The 16571-nt window shown below is 35.6% G+C and overlaps 4 protein-coding genes and 1 non-coding gene across 5 annotated transcripts; 2 read left to right on the top strand and 3 right to left on the bottom strand.

The window, feature by feature from the left end:
- Positions 1-130: 130 nt before the first annotated feature.
- Positions 131-2487, bottom strand: LOC141697363 (uncharacterized). The gene is made up of 5 exons (XM_074501689.1): positions 1982-2487; positions 1740-1817; positions 1520-1628; positions 1131-1267; positions 131-1033 (listed from the first exon to the last, which is right to left on the bottom strand). Exons 1-5 carry the CDS (start codon positions 2333-2335, stop codon positions 773-775), a joined length of 939 nt encoding a protein of 312 aa, XP_074357790.1. The 5' UTR covers positions 2336-2487; the 3' UTR covers positions 131-772.
- Positions 2488-5898: 3411 nt separating this feature from the next.
- On the top strand, positions 5899-6807 carry LOC141697539 (uncharacterized). The gene has a single exon (XM_074501959.1). The coding sequence runs from the start codon at positions 5899-5901 to the stop codon at positions 6805-6807; it is 909 nt and encodes a 302-aa protein (XP_074358060.1).
- A 2296-nt stretch (positions 6808-9103) lies between these two features.
- Positions 9104-9790, top strand: LOC141697537 (uncharacterized). The gene has a single exon (XM_074501954.1). It carries the CDS (start codon positions 9104-9106, stop codon positions 9788-9790), a length of 687 nt encoding a protein of 228 aa, XP_074358055.1.
- Positions 9791-11008: 1218 nt separating this feature from the next.
- LOC141699143 (small nucleolar RNA SNOR75) lies at positions 11009-11091 on the bottom strand. The gene has a single exon (XR_012565628.1). It is a non-coding gene; the product is annotated as a small nucleolar RNA SNOR75 (small nucleolar RNA).
- A 1338-nt stretch (positions 11092-12429) lies between these two features.
- On the bottom strand, positions 12430-15866 carry LOC141698323 (uncharacterized). Its single transcript, XM_074503008.1, has 5 exons — positions 15658-15866; positions 15508-15586; positions 14641-14997; positions 12969-13309; positions 12430-12890 (listed from the first exon to the last, which is right to left on the bottom strand). Exons 1-5 carry the CDS (start codon positions 15742-15744, stop codon positions 12672-12674), a joined length of 1083 nt encoding a protein of 360 aa, XP_074359109.1. The 5' UTR covers positions 15745-15866; the 3' UTR covers positions 12430-12671.
- Between the last annotated feature and the right edge of the window lie 705 nt (positions 15867-16571).

Genomic DNA, 16571 nt, shown 5'->3' with positions numbered 1-16571 from the left:
TCAAATATAACCACTAATTTCGGATACAGCGAGTACAAATGAGGTCCAATTTTTTAAAAATATATTTTTTTAAAATAATATTTTTTTAAATGTTTTAAAAAAAACATTTAATTTATATTTAATATTTAGTTTCAAATAAAATTTTTTTAATTTATTTTATTTTCCGTATATAAATAACATCAAACATGAACCTTTCTGGTGATGTAATTTCCTGTCAAGTGCAATACGTGAATAAATGATCAGTAGTTGCATGACTGTTTAGGAGAACTCCGGTAGACAAGGTTGGTTCGAAGTACTAAAAACCCGAGATGTGGTGATTGCTCTCAAGATTGATATGAACTGATGTAATCACTAATCCTTTATTACCTGCAAGTAATAGTGATGAATGTCTATCTCATCATACATGTTATCTTTCCATAGGCAATGGTGTGTTCTAATTCACAAAGTGCCCTCTCTACATTTGCTCGAAAGTAAACAGAACAACACCTTATGAAGATCCTACTTTGGTGATTTATACAAGCGGCTATAGTATAAAAGATCGCATAGATGGTTCACGTGGTTTGCAGGCTATTGTGTGAGCCCGTAGGGTTTACCCGGTGCACACCCGAAGGGTAGCGGCTGCGGGTTACTACGATAAAAAAAAAAAGATCTCATAAATAAAGCACTGGTACAAAATTGGAAAAATGTGGGTAGGTGTTTGAAATAACAAATTAATGTTGATATGTTGGTGATAATTATAATTACGATGATGAATCATGATAATTTTATAAGCCTATAGTTTAATAGATTCCTCTGCTATGTGTTGGTTTGATGCAGAAGTGGAAGCAACAGAAGAAGTAAGTCTCGAAAGAAGGAAAATGGAAGCAGATGAAATGAAGAGAGCTCCTGCGAAACAGGCCAGATCCAAACCAGTGCTCAGAGGTATGCTTTTGAACTTCTCCATAACTCCTACTTGTAGTATCATCATCAGTGCATGCCCTATCTTGGTCTTTGCTTGCGCTATTGTATTCATGCCGGTCCATGTGGGCAGTTTCTGATTCAAATTAACAATGTTAGCGTCTTCTCTTCATAAGACGAGGAAAAAAAGAAGGTAAGGGCTTCATGTTTCTAAGAAATTAACACAAATGTACCTCGAGATAGAAAAGGCCAAAGAAGTTCGATTTTGGAAGAACTGAGGTTCCTTTTCCTTTGAAGTTTTGTGTTCCCACAAACATTACGTGCAATCCTGTCCCGAATATAAGCATAGCTGTTCCTACTAGATACATATCTGCAACATCCACATAAAAAAATACATTACTCATACTGGATTTTTGAACTTAAAATCCAATAAAAATACTGAATGACATTTTTGAAATAGTAGATTATATTGTACTTCCAAAAATAACCCCGAATTGTATTCTATTTTGTCTTAACCTCGGGGTAGTTCCATGAGGATGAACTCTGGACCATCAAGGTCAAATTTTATTAATATATCGATAACTTCTTAGCCCCGTGTGTGGAGAAAGGATCATGTACGTACCCGTGGCTTCAATAAGTAGTTGCACCATATGATGACCATGATCTGAGCCTGACCCATGCGAGAGAGCTTGAATGTACAGCAAATATGACTCTATAACAATGAAGCAGCCCTGGAAAATGAAAATGATAGAGGGCAAAAACATAAGGTTTTATACATTTTTGTCTGAGTAAATTAATTTCCTAGTACTGCTGTATTAAAGAAGAAGAGTATATTTATTTACCTCCAAAAAGCATAATACAGAACCAAGCAAAGTTCCTGCCACAGCTAACATTGTAAAGAATCTGCTGTCGATAACAACCTGCATATTTGCAGATCATAGACTCTGTGAATATATGAGCAGAATCACGGTTAGCATCGAATATATTAAAAATAAAATAAAATTTTAGCCTTAAGTTCAATGAAAGCACCAACACTCGACAACCTCTGCATGAAAAGAAAAAATGATAGTGAAGATGAACATACAGTTTCGATTAATGTCTGAATATGTGATCTCCATGGCCTTGGTTTATAAGTAATCGCCTTCAAACCACGGAAAACCAAAGAACTAACATTTGCCAGTATAAAAGCTAATTTTACATCTTCACTTGTCAGTGTTTTGGAGGTAGAAGTTGTATCTGCAAGTGCAACAGATGCCTTCAGTGCCATAGGTTGCTTCTTTTCACCATCACCAGCAATCTTCTCACCTCGAAAACCCGTCTTGCTTAGTACGCAAAAACTTGTGGATTCCATTGCTCTAGTTTTGGAGTTGAACACAGAAGCTTTGCCATGACCTAAAGCTCTGTTATTCCCCAGTAATCTGGTAATATTGGTGGCCATTTTTTCAATATTTTGGAATTAGCCTTTTGTTGAAGATTGGTAAGTTCAGGTTGGAATGGTGGAGGGGAGATTGGGAATGTGATTAGCATTTATATATTCATGACCCTGGAAGATTCGAGGCATTAGAGCATAGGGTAAGTATGACACAATACGAAACAGGACTCAAAATTGAAGTAAATTATTGATACGAAACAGTAAATTGACACGTTTACGAACACATAATCGTCTAAAAGACAAATTTTCGCCAAATGTGTATATGTATAAACTGGCAGGGAATTGTCATGTAGTGGGGTGGGCTATTATTCAGCTATTTTACTTCCCCAGCTTTCATCTTCCTCGTTCATTTCTGCATGATTTGTTGAAGAGGTTGGTATGATTTCTTGGGTTGATTTTTGGACATATTAGTATTGAGTTTGGTCAAGAAGTAATGTGAGCCGGACACGTGTACTCGGTGCCTTTTTGCGGACTTGTATTGGTCAGCTAATTGGAACCGTTTGTACAAGGTGTGGAAAGTATAAAACATGTTATATTCCCTTTGTTGTAAACTTAGATGCCGTTTTCCCTTTGAATTTCTGAGAAATTATAAATGAGAATGACCGTCCACTTGCATATGCAAGGACAAGTATGTTACAAATATAGGAAGCAAAGTCTTGTTATGAATTGTTTGCTTAATTACAACGATTAACCATCCCCTTAAATTGTTTAATTATAAGGGTGACGTTTTCGGGTTTCAGGCCGTGTTCGTATTTGTAAACAGGTTAATTTCAGGTCAAGTTAAAATTATCTAAAATCAAATGAAAACAAATATTTAAGTGAAAATGAATGAAATTTTTAATAACGGGTCATTTCGGGTCACTTTCGAATTGTGCAAGTCGTGTTCGGTTAACTTTCGAGTATTCTCTCAGTAAATCGGTTTACGATTCGAGTCGGGTTTCGGGACATATCCAATATTGCCACACCATATTTAATTATACTTGTGTCGTTGAATGTGATATTTCTACGTATTCGTGAGTCGTGACAATAATAACCTCTATGATCCTAAAATTATAAAAAAATGAAAATTAATTTTGACGTTGTAAGTTTAGCTTTGATAAATATATTCATAGATGGAGGGAAATATTTCTCTCGATAGTTCCAAATTTTTGAAATTTAGCAGCTTTTTAGTTTGGCTGTTAAATTTTTAAATGTATGGCGTAAATTTATACTTCCTCCGTCCTTTTCATTTCTTTACACTTTCCTTTTTGAATGACTCATCTATTTCTTTATATTTCAAAATTTACCAAAAATACGTAGGGAGTATATCTTTCATGTAAAACATCTAACAATCACCTAGGCGTTATTATTTGGAAAGAGCATTCAAAAGGACGGATGGAGTATATCTTTCGTGTAAAACATCTAACAATCACCTAGGCGTTATTATTTGGGAAGAGCATTCATAGCAAACACGTTATAACATATGCTGGAAAACTTGAAACTGAATCTGAATTAAGCATATTGAAAGAGAACAAAAATGTAGTTAGCAAAAAATATATACGGTTCTTTGATGGGCCGTGCAGGAAGAAGCCATTTGCCTATATTAGTAATTGTAGCAAGCTCTGCAATTACACTACCTCCATGTATGTACATTACTTGTCAACAGCAAACTGCGTAGCTACATTGCGAACTAGTAGCAGTATGTATGTCTTAACTCTTAAGTCTTAAGCATTCTGTTTCTCTGTTTCTAATCTCTTTCAAAATTGTCTCAATGGTACGCATTGCAAGGCTATCGTAAACTATAAAATGCATGTCGAGCCCCGTCCTTTAATACAAGAACCCGGTGGGACAAAAGGGATTATAAATACCAATGATTTTATGGAGAAAGAGAACTTGGGCAGATTCATTTGACATGTGATTATATGTAAAGCGTCTTGCTCATTTGCATGTAAACAATTGCATACCGAAATTTGTCCACATAACTTAAAATTGTAAAGATTTAAAGTTTAAACTAAAACTTAATTAAAATAATTACAACTAAACCAATATTTAAACTTAAGTGTTTGGCCGTGTATAACACATTTTCATTTGTAGTAAAACAATTTATTATTTTATTATTTTAGGAAAAATGAATTTAAAAAAAAATAACATGAGATTGTAATCCTTTGATGATGTTATAAAAATCGTGAATCGGAAGAGATTGGTCAAAGTACTGATATTCGGAGAGTCGAAAGGATTAATTGGAGGAAAACTATGATGCACTTCATATTTTAAATTGTATTTAATTTTAAAATCCTTAATTTAGTAATATTTTATAAGTTAACATACAACTATCACATGGGATTACTACCTGAGGATGATCTCGGAAACATGCCTGAGATTAAAAGAAAACAAGTGTAATATAGGGGTATTTTTGTAAATATATGGGATCTTGTTTATATCTACAAATTTGCCCTTAAAATATTACACAAGTTTTCTCTTATTATATTATATAATTTATAATTATTTAAATTTAATTGTAATTCTATATAATATAAATTTTTTTATTTCCAATATACAAATGAAATAATCAAGTTTTAAAATTCGGATCAATTATGTTCAAGAGGATTAATCGTTAAAATAAAAAAAAATTATATTCGGATCAAATGAAATAACGCGATGATGTTAATCGAGGAGATACCGGAAGGTGAGGAACCATTGAAAGTGCCTCTATGGACTCTGAATATGTGGATTCAGATATATGACCTAGCCAGTGGATTTATGACGGAAGCTGTGGGTGTGCAACTTGGGAATTTCTTTGGTACGTTTATTACGTATGATAATAAAAACAACAACAGCATCTGGAGAGAGTATATGCGTATTAAGGTGCGGATTGACGTTAGAAAACCACTAAAAAGGAAGAAGAAAATAAAGAGGAAGAATGGGTCAGAATTTGTGGTGTCATGCAAATATGAACGGTTGGGTGACTTTTGTTTTGCATGTGGTCTAGTCTCCCATACGGAGAGATTCTGCAGACGTACGTTGGATAGCAGAGGAGAGGGTTCATCCAAGGAATGGGGCACATGGTTGCGTGCACCGTCACGGCGTGGTGGGGGTCAGAGTGGTAGCAATTGGTTGAGGGAAGAAGATGATGCGGATTGGGCGGCAAGATGTGGGAGAGATAACAATATTCCGTATTCTACGGGAGAGAATAAAGGAGGTCAGTATTCTGGCACAACTGCAAAGAGAGAAATTAGGATGGATGGGGGGGAAAATTCAAAAAATCTTATTCTTTATGATAAAAACGGGGGGAAAGAGACTGATAGTGGGCCGTGTTTGAGTAAGCTTTTATCTATTGGGCTTGAGGAGGTAGAAACAGATGGGCTGGAATTAAATGATAGAAAGAGGCCAAGAAGTAACTCAGAGAAAGGAGTTATAATAGATGTAGATGCTTCTCTACCAAATATCACGAAAACTGGAGGCAATGTTTCACAAAAGGAAACTGAGATTTCTGGAATGGATTTCTCAGCAACCACTGACACTGATTTGGCTACGCTTGCGAGGCAAGCTAGCCGTCCATTATGAATTACTTAAGCTGGAATTACAGGGGTATGGGTAACCCCCGTGCAATTCGAATTTTTGGAGATTTGATTAAATCTCGTAACCTAGATTTTATTTTCTTATCAGAAACTCTTGTTGTTAGTAAGGATATTGAAGGCATTGCGGAGAAGTTTGGGTATTCTAGTTCGTTTACAGTTGATAAGGTTGGCAGAGGAGGAGGTTTAGCTATATTATGGGAACGATCAATAACTTGTAATGTAGTGGATTCATCTTTAAACCATATAGATGTTCATGTGATGGAAAATGCAGGAATAGGGTGGAGGCTAACGTGCTATTATGGATATCCAGAAGCATCGCGTAGACAGGAAGCGTGGGATATGTTGAGGAGGTTGGCACACGATAATAATCTACCTTGGTGTATATTTGGAGATTTCAACGATCTTCTTTTTGAAGCTGATAAGAAGGGTCCTCATCCACATCCTCAGCATCTAATGAATGGGTTTCGAAGGGCAATAGAGGACTGTGGCTTGTCTGAATTGGACTTGGTGGGTGGTGAGTTTACGTGGGAAAAAAGCAAAGGGAGTCCAAATTGGGTTAGAGAGCGGCTTGACAGGGCATTCGCAAATTCTGAATGGTGGCAGAAGTTCCCTCTCTGTAAGTTAACTGTTGCTCATGTTATCAAATCTGATCATGATCCAATAATTATGGAACCTATTTGTATAAATCATTCGAGGAAGCAATTTAGATTCAAGTTCGAGAATACTTGGTTAAGTGAACCAAACTTTAAGAAAGAGGTCACGGAGTATTGGAAATCTCTACCAGTTATGCACATGCTTCCAAAGCTTTTGTCTGCATCTTCTTTTCTGGCGAAATGGGGTAGGAATTTTTTTCATAAATTCAGGGATAAAGTAAAAAAAACAGAAGGAGGCTTTGGATATGCTAAAAGACAGGATAGATGATGTAGGGATCCAGCAGTATTTTGCAGAGAAGAGTAAGTTAGATGACTTGTTATTTCACGAAGAACAATACTGGAGACAACGGGCTAAATCATTTTGGTTGACTGAAGGTGATACGAATTCGAAATTCTTTCACTCTGCAGCAACGAAGAGGAAAAAGATGAATCATATTAATCATTTGATTAACGAGGAGGGACAGCAAGTAACGGAGAAGGAGGGCATGAATGAGATGGTGGTAGACTACTTCAGAAATGTATTTGCTTGTGGGAATGATGTTGATGAACATGAGCTATTAAACGAAGGGAGGGTGATCACTGATGAGCATAATATTAAACTTACTGCAGACATAACGATCGAGGAGTTATCTGAGGCGATTCGTCAGATGCACCCTGACAAATCTGCAGGAGCTGATGGTTATAGTCCCGCATTTTTCCAGCACTTCTGGGATATTCTTGGTCCAGAGATTTTTAAGTGTTGTACTGAATGGCTGAAGGAGATATCGTTTCCAGCAACTTTAAATGACACTACCCTTGTGTTTATTCCTAAAAAAGAGAATGCGGAGAAGTTGACTGATCTTAGGCCTATTGCACTTTGCAACGTGCTTTATAAGATATTGGCCAAAGTACTAGCCAATCGACTGAAAGTTATTCTACCGGGTGTAATTTCAGAAAACCAATCTGCCTTCGTACCAGGCAGAAATATTTCAGATAATGTTTTAGTCGCGTTTGAACTGCTCCATCATATGAAGAGAAAGAATAGGGGTTCAGAAGGGGAGGTGGCACTAAAACTCGATATTTCAAAGGCATATGATAGGGTCAGGTGGGATTATTTAAAGAATCGAATGAAAGATATGGGATTCTCGGAGAGATGGGTGAAGTGGATTATGCTATGTGTCAGATCAGTGAGTTATATGGTTAATTTTAATGGTCAGTTAGTAGGGCCAATCATTCCAAGGCGAGGGTTGAGACAAGGAGATCCATTATCTCCTTATCTATTTTTATTCTGTGTTGAAGGTCTTTCTCACTTGATTAACAATGCTGCTGAGGGTGGTTCGATAACAAGAAGCCAGATTGCTGCTAACGCCCCAAAGATCACTCATTTACTCTTTGCGGACGACAATTTTCTGTTTTTTAAAGCCACGGAGGGAGAAGCTGTTGAAGTAAGAAATTTGCTGAATAAATATGAAAGTAACTCTGGGCAAGCAGTGAATTATCAGAAATCGGGGATTTTTTTCAGTGCCAATGTGAGAATGGATAAACAGGTTGAAATCAAGCGGACACTGGGAGTAAGTAATGACTTGGGTAACAGTAAGTACTTAGGGCTTCCATCACTCATTGGTCGTGCTAAGAAGTCGGTTTTTAACTTTATTAAGGAAAGAATTTGGAGGAAGGTTCAGGATTGGAGTCACAAAAATCTGTCTAAAGCTGGGAAAACTGTGATGATTAAAAATGTGGCTCAATCTATCCCTGCGTATAGTATGTCCTGTTTTCTTATCCCAAAATCGTTATGCACAGAAATGGAAAGGTTAATGAATGGTTATTGGTGGGGATCAGGTGGTAATAATGCAAAAGGAATTCGATGGTTTGGCTGGAACAAAATGGCGAGGAGTAAATGCAAGGGGGGACTGGGGTTCCGTGATTTACATGGGTTTAATCTAGCTCTGTTAGGGAAACAGGTGTGGAGGATATGCAGCAACCCAGATTCATTGGTGGCACGTCTCTTTAAAGCCCGTTACTTTTTAAGTAATCATATTCTGAATGCAAAGAAAGGTTCAGGGTCAAGTTTTGTGTGGAATGGGATTTGGGAGGCTAAAGAACAGTTAAAGAAGGGTTTCCGTTGGATTCTGGGAGATGGCAAAGACATAAGAATTTTTCATGATCCTTGGTTTAGGGGCAAGGGGGATTATTGTGTGGAGGATAATCATTTGAATGGTATTAGAAATGAGAGTGTAAGCTGTTACTTCCGTCCTCAAACCAATGATTGGGACGTGCATAAGGTACAACGAGATTTTCATGATTCTGATGTTCAGTTAATTCTTTAAACAAGGATACCTCAAAACAGGGCCAGAGACAAAGTAGCCTGGATGGCTTCCAACATTGGGGAGTATTCAGTGAAAACGGGGTATCAATTCTGGTTGTCTCAGTTTCCAGATAATATAGAATCCAACAACTCGACAGGATGAAATAAGTTGTGGAATTTACGAGTTCCACACAAGGTCAGAACCTTCTTATGGCGTTTTTGCACTAATACTATTCCTGTTAGAAATCTGCTAAGAAGCAAAGGTGTTAACACAACAATAATGTGTCCATTATGTAATGTGGACGTGGAACACTTGCTTCATGTATTTTTTGATTGTCGATTTGCTTTTGAGTGTTGGAGCAAAGCAGGTCTAGTGTATGATATGCAAAGGGTTGAAGAAGCTCCACCATGGCTGCTGGATAAAATTAAAAATGAGAATGCTGAGACTTGTGAGCTAATTGCAAAGGTTCTGTGGGGGATATGGTTTGCGAGGAATCAGAAAGTTTGGGAGGGAAAGAATATCACGCCTTCTGTTACGCTGGAAATCAGCACGAAGCAAATAAAGGAATGGCAAGAAGCGAAGAAAAGGAAATATGTACTCAATACTGTGACAAGAAGATATGACAGGCAGGAGGACATGAAGTGGTCACCTCCTTCTAGAGGTTGCTTTAAATTGAATGTGGACGCTTCAGTAGTGATGGGTGATTCTTCGTATGCTGTAGGGATGGTGATCAGGGATGACAGGGGAAGGTTTGTACAAGGCAAGAACATGCGATTCTTAGGGATGGTTACAGTATTGGAGGCTGAGGCGAGAGGTGTACAGGAGGCGCTTAAATGGCTTGAGGAGCTTAATTTAAGAAACGTAACCATAGAGTGTGACTCAGAGGGGGTGGTGAAAGCTGTCAACAATGGTACTCAGTATTGTATTATCTGGATGTTGGTCATGTATTTGAATGGTGTCAAGTAAGGCTAGGGAGTAGAGTAGATTTCTCTCTTTGCCATGTTAAGAAGCAAAAAAACCAATTGGCTCATCTTATGGCTAGAGTACAATGTTTGGTTAATTGCTATAATGTGTTCTTGTCTCCTCCAGAGTTGTTGTTGGAGACATTATCTTCTGATTATTCTGTTTAATGAAATTCATTTACCTTCAAAAAAAACTATCACATGGGATTACTACCTGAGGATGATCTCGGAAACATGCCTGAGATTAAAAGAAAACAAGTGTAATATAGAGGTATTTTTTTAAATATATGGGGTCGTGTTTATATCTACAAATTTACCCTTAAAATATTACACCAGTTTTCTCTTATTATATTATATAATTTATAATTATTTAAATTTAATTATAATTCTATATAATATAAATTTTTTTATTTCCAATATACAAATGAAATAATCGAGTTTTAAAATTCGGATCAATTATGTTCAAGAGGATTAATCGATAAAATAAAAAAAAATTAAAACCAATCAACCATGTCCTTTTAAAAAATTATTTATAGCTGTCCAATCCTTTTTCAACGAATCCAAACGTGATTTTAGCCCATGAATTTATCTCTTTTAAAAACCTCAATACAAATTCATTATAAAGATTTTCTCTGTTTCTACTTCCTTTATCTATTCTTCAATTTTTTAACATGCCGCTGAAATAGTTCAATATACTCTTTGAAATATTGTATTTTAAAACGTTTTTTACATGTCTTTGGTTTAGAGCAAATATTGTTAAGAGACTTGAAAATCACAATCGTGACAAATTGTTCAAGTTCAATATACCCTTCGCTATACTTCAATAACACATGTATAGGTTGTTCTCATGGTTATTGTTAACTTTTCAAGAATCGTCGATAAATTATTCAAAAATTAGTCTAAATATTTGTTAAATTCATAATAAATCGCTGATACACCATCCAAACTTTAAAATTTTCGTCCGATAAAATCACAATTCAATGCCTCGTCCAAAATTTCGATTTCCAAAATACGTAACCACGATTATTCTGCCTAAATCACCACTGGCTTAAACTCAAATTCAATATCGTGTAAATTGATAAATTCAGGCAGCTTTTGAAACAAACACAAAACATAACTCTTCAATCACAGATGTAAACCAGATCAGAACAAAATAAAAAACAGTAGTAATAAAAAAATTATAAGAAAATCAAAAAAAAATTAAAGATTAAGGGGATGGATAGCCTCTCAGACAAATGCCTCGTTTTGTCGTCAAGGTTTGAATGGAAATATCGGACTCGTCATCATGGTTCATCATCACTGAGAATATCCAATCCCCCAGACTTAAAATAAATAATTATTATAACATATTCACAAATACAGAGAAAACAATTAGTATTACTTAACTAGAAATTAGAAACAAACAAACCCATCAAGAAGAAACGGAGAAGAAGAGAGAATAAAAAAAATAAAGAGGTGCGACTGCGATGTGACGGAAGAGTTGGAGAATACAGTTGAATATATAGGCAGGCGTGGGTGAGAGTGAGGCGGCCAGCTCTCACTCTCTTTAGGGTTTAAGGTGTTATTATCTAAATTACAAACCTACCCCTCTATATTCGGCTGTTGTTTGGCCAGTCAAATTTTCGAGGTGTTTCGATTATTTCAATCTTGGTACCATGAAGAAGTATGAGTGTTAACTTTAATTTTGCTATTTTAAATCTTATATAAATAATAAAATGTAAATATTTAATACAAATATAGTCTATGAACAAAAAATATATCAACATAAATAATACTTCCTCCGTCCCTCCCAAATGTTTAGGTGGGACGCGGAGTTTAAGAAAAATGATAAAATAGTGGAGGAAAGTTAAAAAAGTGAGTATAGTAATGAGACCGATTAATATTATCTGTATAAAGTGGGTATAGTGGAGAGAAGTAGTAGATATAGTTATTTTAAAAATTATAAAAATCTTACCATTTTTGAAAAGTTTTGAAATGTAAACAATTGGAAGGGACATCCAAAAAAGGAAAGTGTAAACAAATGGGAGGGACAGAGGGAGTATATTGAATTAAAATTATTGACATAAAATATTTAAATTAAAAATTATTCATTCCAACACTAAATTAAACACATAATATCGTATATAATAGCTGATTCCTATACCACTTTAATCCCATTTCTATTCACTTGATTCCTGTATTATTCTAACCCAATTCTTAATTTCAACTTGATACCAAATCTAAAACCAAACAGCTCCTAAATGCATTTACAAAAGAGACAGTCACATTCGTCGTAAAAGTCAGACAAATTTAAACAGCGGCACATGTCAGACACCCCCGTCCGACAAGGTGGCCAACATCGTCGCAAGAGGGACAAATTGGCCTGTTCTCAGGTCTGAACCTTGACAAGCGAATTTGGTGTACACCATGTAACTTGGCCTTGTTTATAAAGCTCGGTATGCCAATCCTTGGGCTCGCTTTTGCCAATTCCTCGTCTTCGCAACAGCAATTAACACGCAACTACTGAACTACCTACTGCAGTGCATTATAAAGTAGTATCAATTAGCTCTAAATATACACATGAAGAAATAGCAATTCCCCCCATCCCCAAATCATTTCAGCCAATAATTCTCGACGATACTAAAGGTAACCAGCACGTATATGTATAAGACAAAAATATAGAAAAATATAATTCCTTGGAGAACCAGCAATGTCAAATTCTTGATACAAAGCATATGTTCAAACAGACAGCCAACTACAGATTTGTTACATCCATCAACCAGTTCAGCAGGGCAACTCGGCTTGCTATAACACTTCTCATTCTCATCTCGAGACATCTAAATACTGAGTTGTGCATGCATCCATGGTAAAAGCGTAGGAATAAGATTTACAACTCTTGGGATAAATTAGTAATTTTCTGCAACGGGTCTAGAAGGAAAGAGCCTTTGAAGAAAAGTCAACAGTGACCAGAGGCAAACCATACCAAGGACCTGAAAAGTTACCATAATAGAGACCAGGGCTCCACTTCTTTCCAGAACTTGTGGTGTAACAGGAAGTCCCTTCATTGCAAACATCAATTTTTCGATGAGTTGGGCACCTTTGGTCAACTGGTATATTCTGTATACCTGCATAATATTCCAAAGTTTCCGTCAATCAAGTCTCATTTTATCTCCTGTAACATAAATCAGTTATATATGTCATACCTCAAATATAATAGGCACCAGAGGCCAACAAGATGATCCACGCTTATCTAGACATTTCTCAAATGCAAACTGCGCCAGGCAACCAGATAAGAAAGGAGCAACTGAAACAAGTGCTGGTAAGCCAATCATTGGCCAGGTGACATAGACGGCAAAGAGAGGTGCAAAAACTTTAAATCCCATTGTAAAGAATGCAGACGATAAGTATCCCTTGAGACCTGTGATTAGGCCCCACCTCTTTGGGCTATACTGAAGGTATGGTCTTTGAGTGCTATCAGTCACGTTTAAATATGTAGCCAGCCCGATGTAAAATATGAACTCTGAACAGATCGAACTCACAATATCTGCAGAGTAGTTACAAGAATTAATGGTGCAGTAAAACAGACAACCACTACTAATATCTCTGGATACAACATAAGTCAAGCGAGCATTTGGAACAAACTTGCTTCCATTCTGTTTCTCTGAAGTTTATTACTGTCTATACCTGTTGTAGTAGCTGGGTAAGGCTATATAATATGCCTTCTCTTTAAAATATTGAAACAAAATACTAGTCGCAAGGCAGAAACTTAACCATTAACAGCTTAATACCACCTATGTATTTAATCGTTTCATCTTCAGACCCACATTTACACTCAAATAACAAGCACCATGGACATGGAGACACACAAACAGTATGTATTAAATTAAATTTTTACTTGTCAAGTACTTGATTAAGAGCTACTATCTGACTACAGTTCAATTCATTTACTTAACATCACAACAATATTACAAAAGATAATAAAACAAATGGATTTTTATCATAAAATATTTTATAATCTACTTCCCAGCTATAACATATCTTTTGAGCATTCCTTGCCGTTTCATTCTAACTACCCTATTAGGTATAGTTCCAATTGAAATTTGGAATTGTTTGCACTTGTTTCCACTTGAGTACAAATAAACACTCTTGGAGATAGGCATTTTGTGCGTTTATGTACATAAGGCTTAAAAAATTTTGAGGTGGGAAAATACAGTTGGAAGAAAACAAGAACATACATAATTCTTAAACTTAAGGAACCTTAATTCTACAGGTGAATTACTGCAGCGTTGTCTTGGCCAGGATAAGTCACATAAGTATCTCAATTCAACATTTACCTTGTTAAAGTATGACTTTTAAGAGCTCAATGTTGACAAATAGAGAATTGATGAAAATCACTTTTAGGATATGGTGACCAAGATAAAAAAAAAAAACTCAATTGTGATTAATGATGGCAGTATTTAGACTACTTGTAACTTGTAAACATTCCAAATAATAGACACCATTGCTCTACTATTAGTTGCAGTATTTTAACATAGATTTTACCATGACCATGGTGCCCGCATAACATATAAGTATATAACTAATCAAACACATCATATAATCAAATTAGTGGGCGGAAAACTTACCAACAGACCATAAATCCAAACGTGTACATCTTACAAATTATTTGCATCTAATACATGTGTTCTAGCAAATGATCATAGCATAAAGAAGCAGCATATCAAAATTTAACATAGAGATGCGTTTTTATCACACTATATACTGACACAAAAAACAATCCACCAAAAAGTCTTGATAACAACCAAAACTTATATATTTAAAACTGGTGAAACCAAAATGCATCAAGAGAGAATTAAAGTGCATTAGGTGGCGTACCAGCAGTCAGTTCACTGTCAAAGTAACCATCAATTGCTATTGCAAGGAACTGAGGGACCACCAATGATAACATAAGTGCAACAGGAGCCAAAACCCAAAATAATGAACCAGCACTTTCATTGAATGGCGCAGACACCAATTTTCCTTCCTCAACCAATTGATGAGTCAATCCACTGAATGAAATGGAACCTGCTTTGCCGCGAAATGGTTCGACCCCGGAAACTGCAACATCTTTCTGTTCCGCGGAACTCAGTTCTACCTCTTGATTAGAGGTAGAAGCAGATACAATGAATCCTCTGCTCAAGGGTGGTAGTAAATACTCACTAATTCTCCTCGATCCGGACACCACCAGAGATGCTGAACAAAAGCTTAATGCAGACAACATTAGTTCATTAATGAAGGGAAAGTGACTGTTTCATACAATATAATCTACTCTTCTTTCTTTCCAATTTTTTTTTCTATTATCTGCATCTAGTTCCCCAAAACAAAAACCTTAAGCTCATCTAACTGATAATCATAGACATAACCATTCATAATCACCGGCTACCAAAATCATCACGACAAGCGCATATTATTAAGCTCTGTCTGATAGAATAAATAGAATAAGCAGAAACGTTTGCAGGTAAATATTCATATTCTCCATTCCTCCATTCAATTTTTACAAAAATATAATAGAACTAATTCCACAAATTTGCAAATAATCGACTTATCCCTAATTCTACTCGGGTTCGTCACAAACCTCATCACATAAAAATTCACGCTCTCACTATTCTATTTAATTTTGTTTATAATTGTTCTTTTCAGTTCATTTTCTGAACCTAACCAAGCATTAGAGTCTCAAGTTCAACAGAGTTACAGAAAACATACATTTCGATACATCACGAAACCCCGGAAGAAATCGACTTCTCTTGGGAGCGAAAATGGGCTGTTTACTGGAATGAAATGCCTGAAAAACAAAAGATTAAAACTCGAAAGCATATACGAAAGACAAGAGAAGATAAAAGAGAAAAGACATACAGTGTGAGAAGAGAAGTGCAAGCCACTAGTCAAGATTCTTGGTGCAGGACTTTGAGCACAACAACAACAACCCCATTGCAAACCCATTTCTCCAAGATTCTTGGCTTCTTAAACCCTAAACCCTGTTACCCTTTTCGCCCCTCAATTAGGGCCTGATTAAACAATTTGACTACAACATACCCGACCCATTACAATTTTTATCCATCTTTCTAATTATAAAAATAGCCGGCCGATTGGGGATTACTCTAATTTATTTTCGAGCTATTTTTTCATACTCAGGATAATAATTTTGATTTTTAGGGGGTGTATTGAACCGGGATTTTAAGAGATTTTTTTCATTCATGAAATCCAGGTATATTCAACTGAGATTTTAAAAAATTTATCAAAATTTTATGGTATTCAACTAGTATTTTAAATTATACTCCATCTGTTTTCTTTTATATGATGTTTAACTTTTGTGCACACATTTCTAAGTGTTTTGACCACATAGTTAAAATATTAATTTTTAAAATTTTCTTTTTATGAATAAAAATATATAACTAAATCTTTAATTCAGAAAAAGAAATTTTTAAAAATTATTATTTTAACTATGTGGTCAATGGACTTAAAAATGTGTGCACAAAAATCAAATGACATATAAAAAAACAGAGGGAGTACTACAAAATCTGGTGGTATTCAATCAAGATTTTAAATTATGCTTAAAAATATGATGGTATGAAACTGAGATTATTTAAAATACATTAAAATCTGATGGTACTGACGGATTTTTTTGGACTTCGTAAAATGATGGATTTTGGGGATTGTTCAATTTATTTTATGATTTTTGAAATTCCACCATAATTCATGAGATTTTGAAAGATTGTTTTTAAATCCCAAATACTCTTCATCAACTCTACGACACTCTACGACATTTT

This window comes from Apium graveolens, chromosome 11 (assembly GCF_009905375.1).
Source record: "Apium graveolens cultivar Ventura chromosome 11, ASM990537v1, whole genome shotgun sequence".
NCBI classification, from domain to species: Eukaryota; Viridiplantae; Streptophyta; class Magnoliopsida; order Apiales; family Apiaceae; genus Apium; species Apium graveolens.
This window is presented reverse-complemented; position numbering and strand designations above follow the sequence as displayed.

Bases quoted from the DNA above. Each gene is read 5' to 3' on its own strand.
- LOC141697363 (XM_074501689.1), bottom strand. From the start codon at position 2,335: ATGGCCACCAATATTACCAGATTACTGGGGAATAACAGAGCTTTAGGT. The intron at 1,629-1,739 runs GTAAATAAATAT...TTCATTTTCCAG, and splicing joins CTGTATTATGCTTTTTGGAG to GGCTGCTTCATTGTTATAGA. The intron at 1,034-1,130 runs GTACATTTGTGT...AATTTGAATCAG, and splicing joins TTGGCCTTTTCTATCTCGAG to AAACTGCCCACATGGACCGG.
- LOC141697539 (XM_074501959.1), top strand. From the start codon at position 5,899: ATGGGTAACCCCCGTGCAATTCGAATTTTTGGAGATTTGATTAAATCT.
- LOC141697537 (XM_074501954.1), top strand. From the start codon at position 9,104: ATGTGTCCATTATGTAATGTGGACGTGGAACACTTGCTTCATGTATTT.
- LOC141698323 (XM_074503008.1), bottom strand. From the start codon at position 15,744: ATGGGTTTGCAATGGGGTTGTTGTTGTTGTGCTCAAAGTCCTGCACCA. The intron at 15,587-15,657 runs GTATGTCTTTTC...TTTGTTTTTCAG, and splicing joins TGCACTTCTCTTCTCACACT to GCATTTCATTCCAGTAAACA. The intron at 13,310-14,640 runs GTACGCCACCTA...ACTACTCTGCAG, and splicing joins TGACAGTGAACTGACTGCTG to ATATTGTGAGTTCGATCTGT.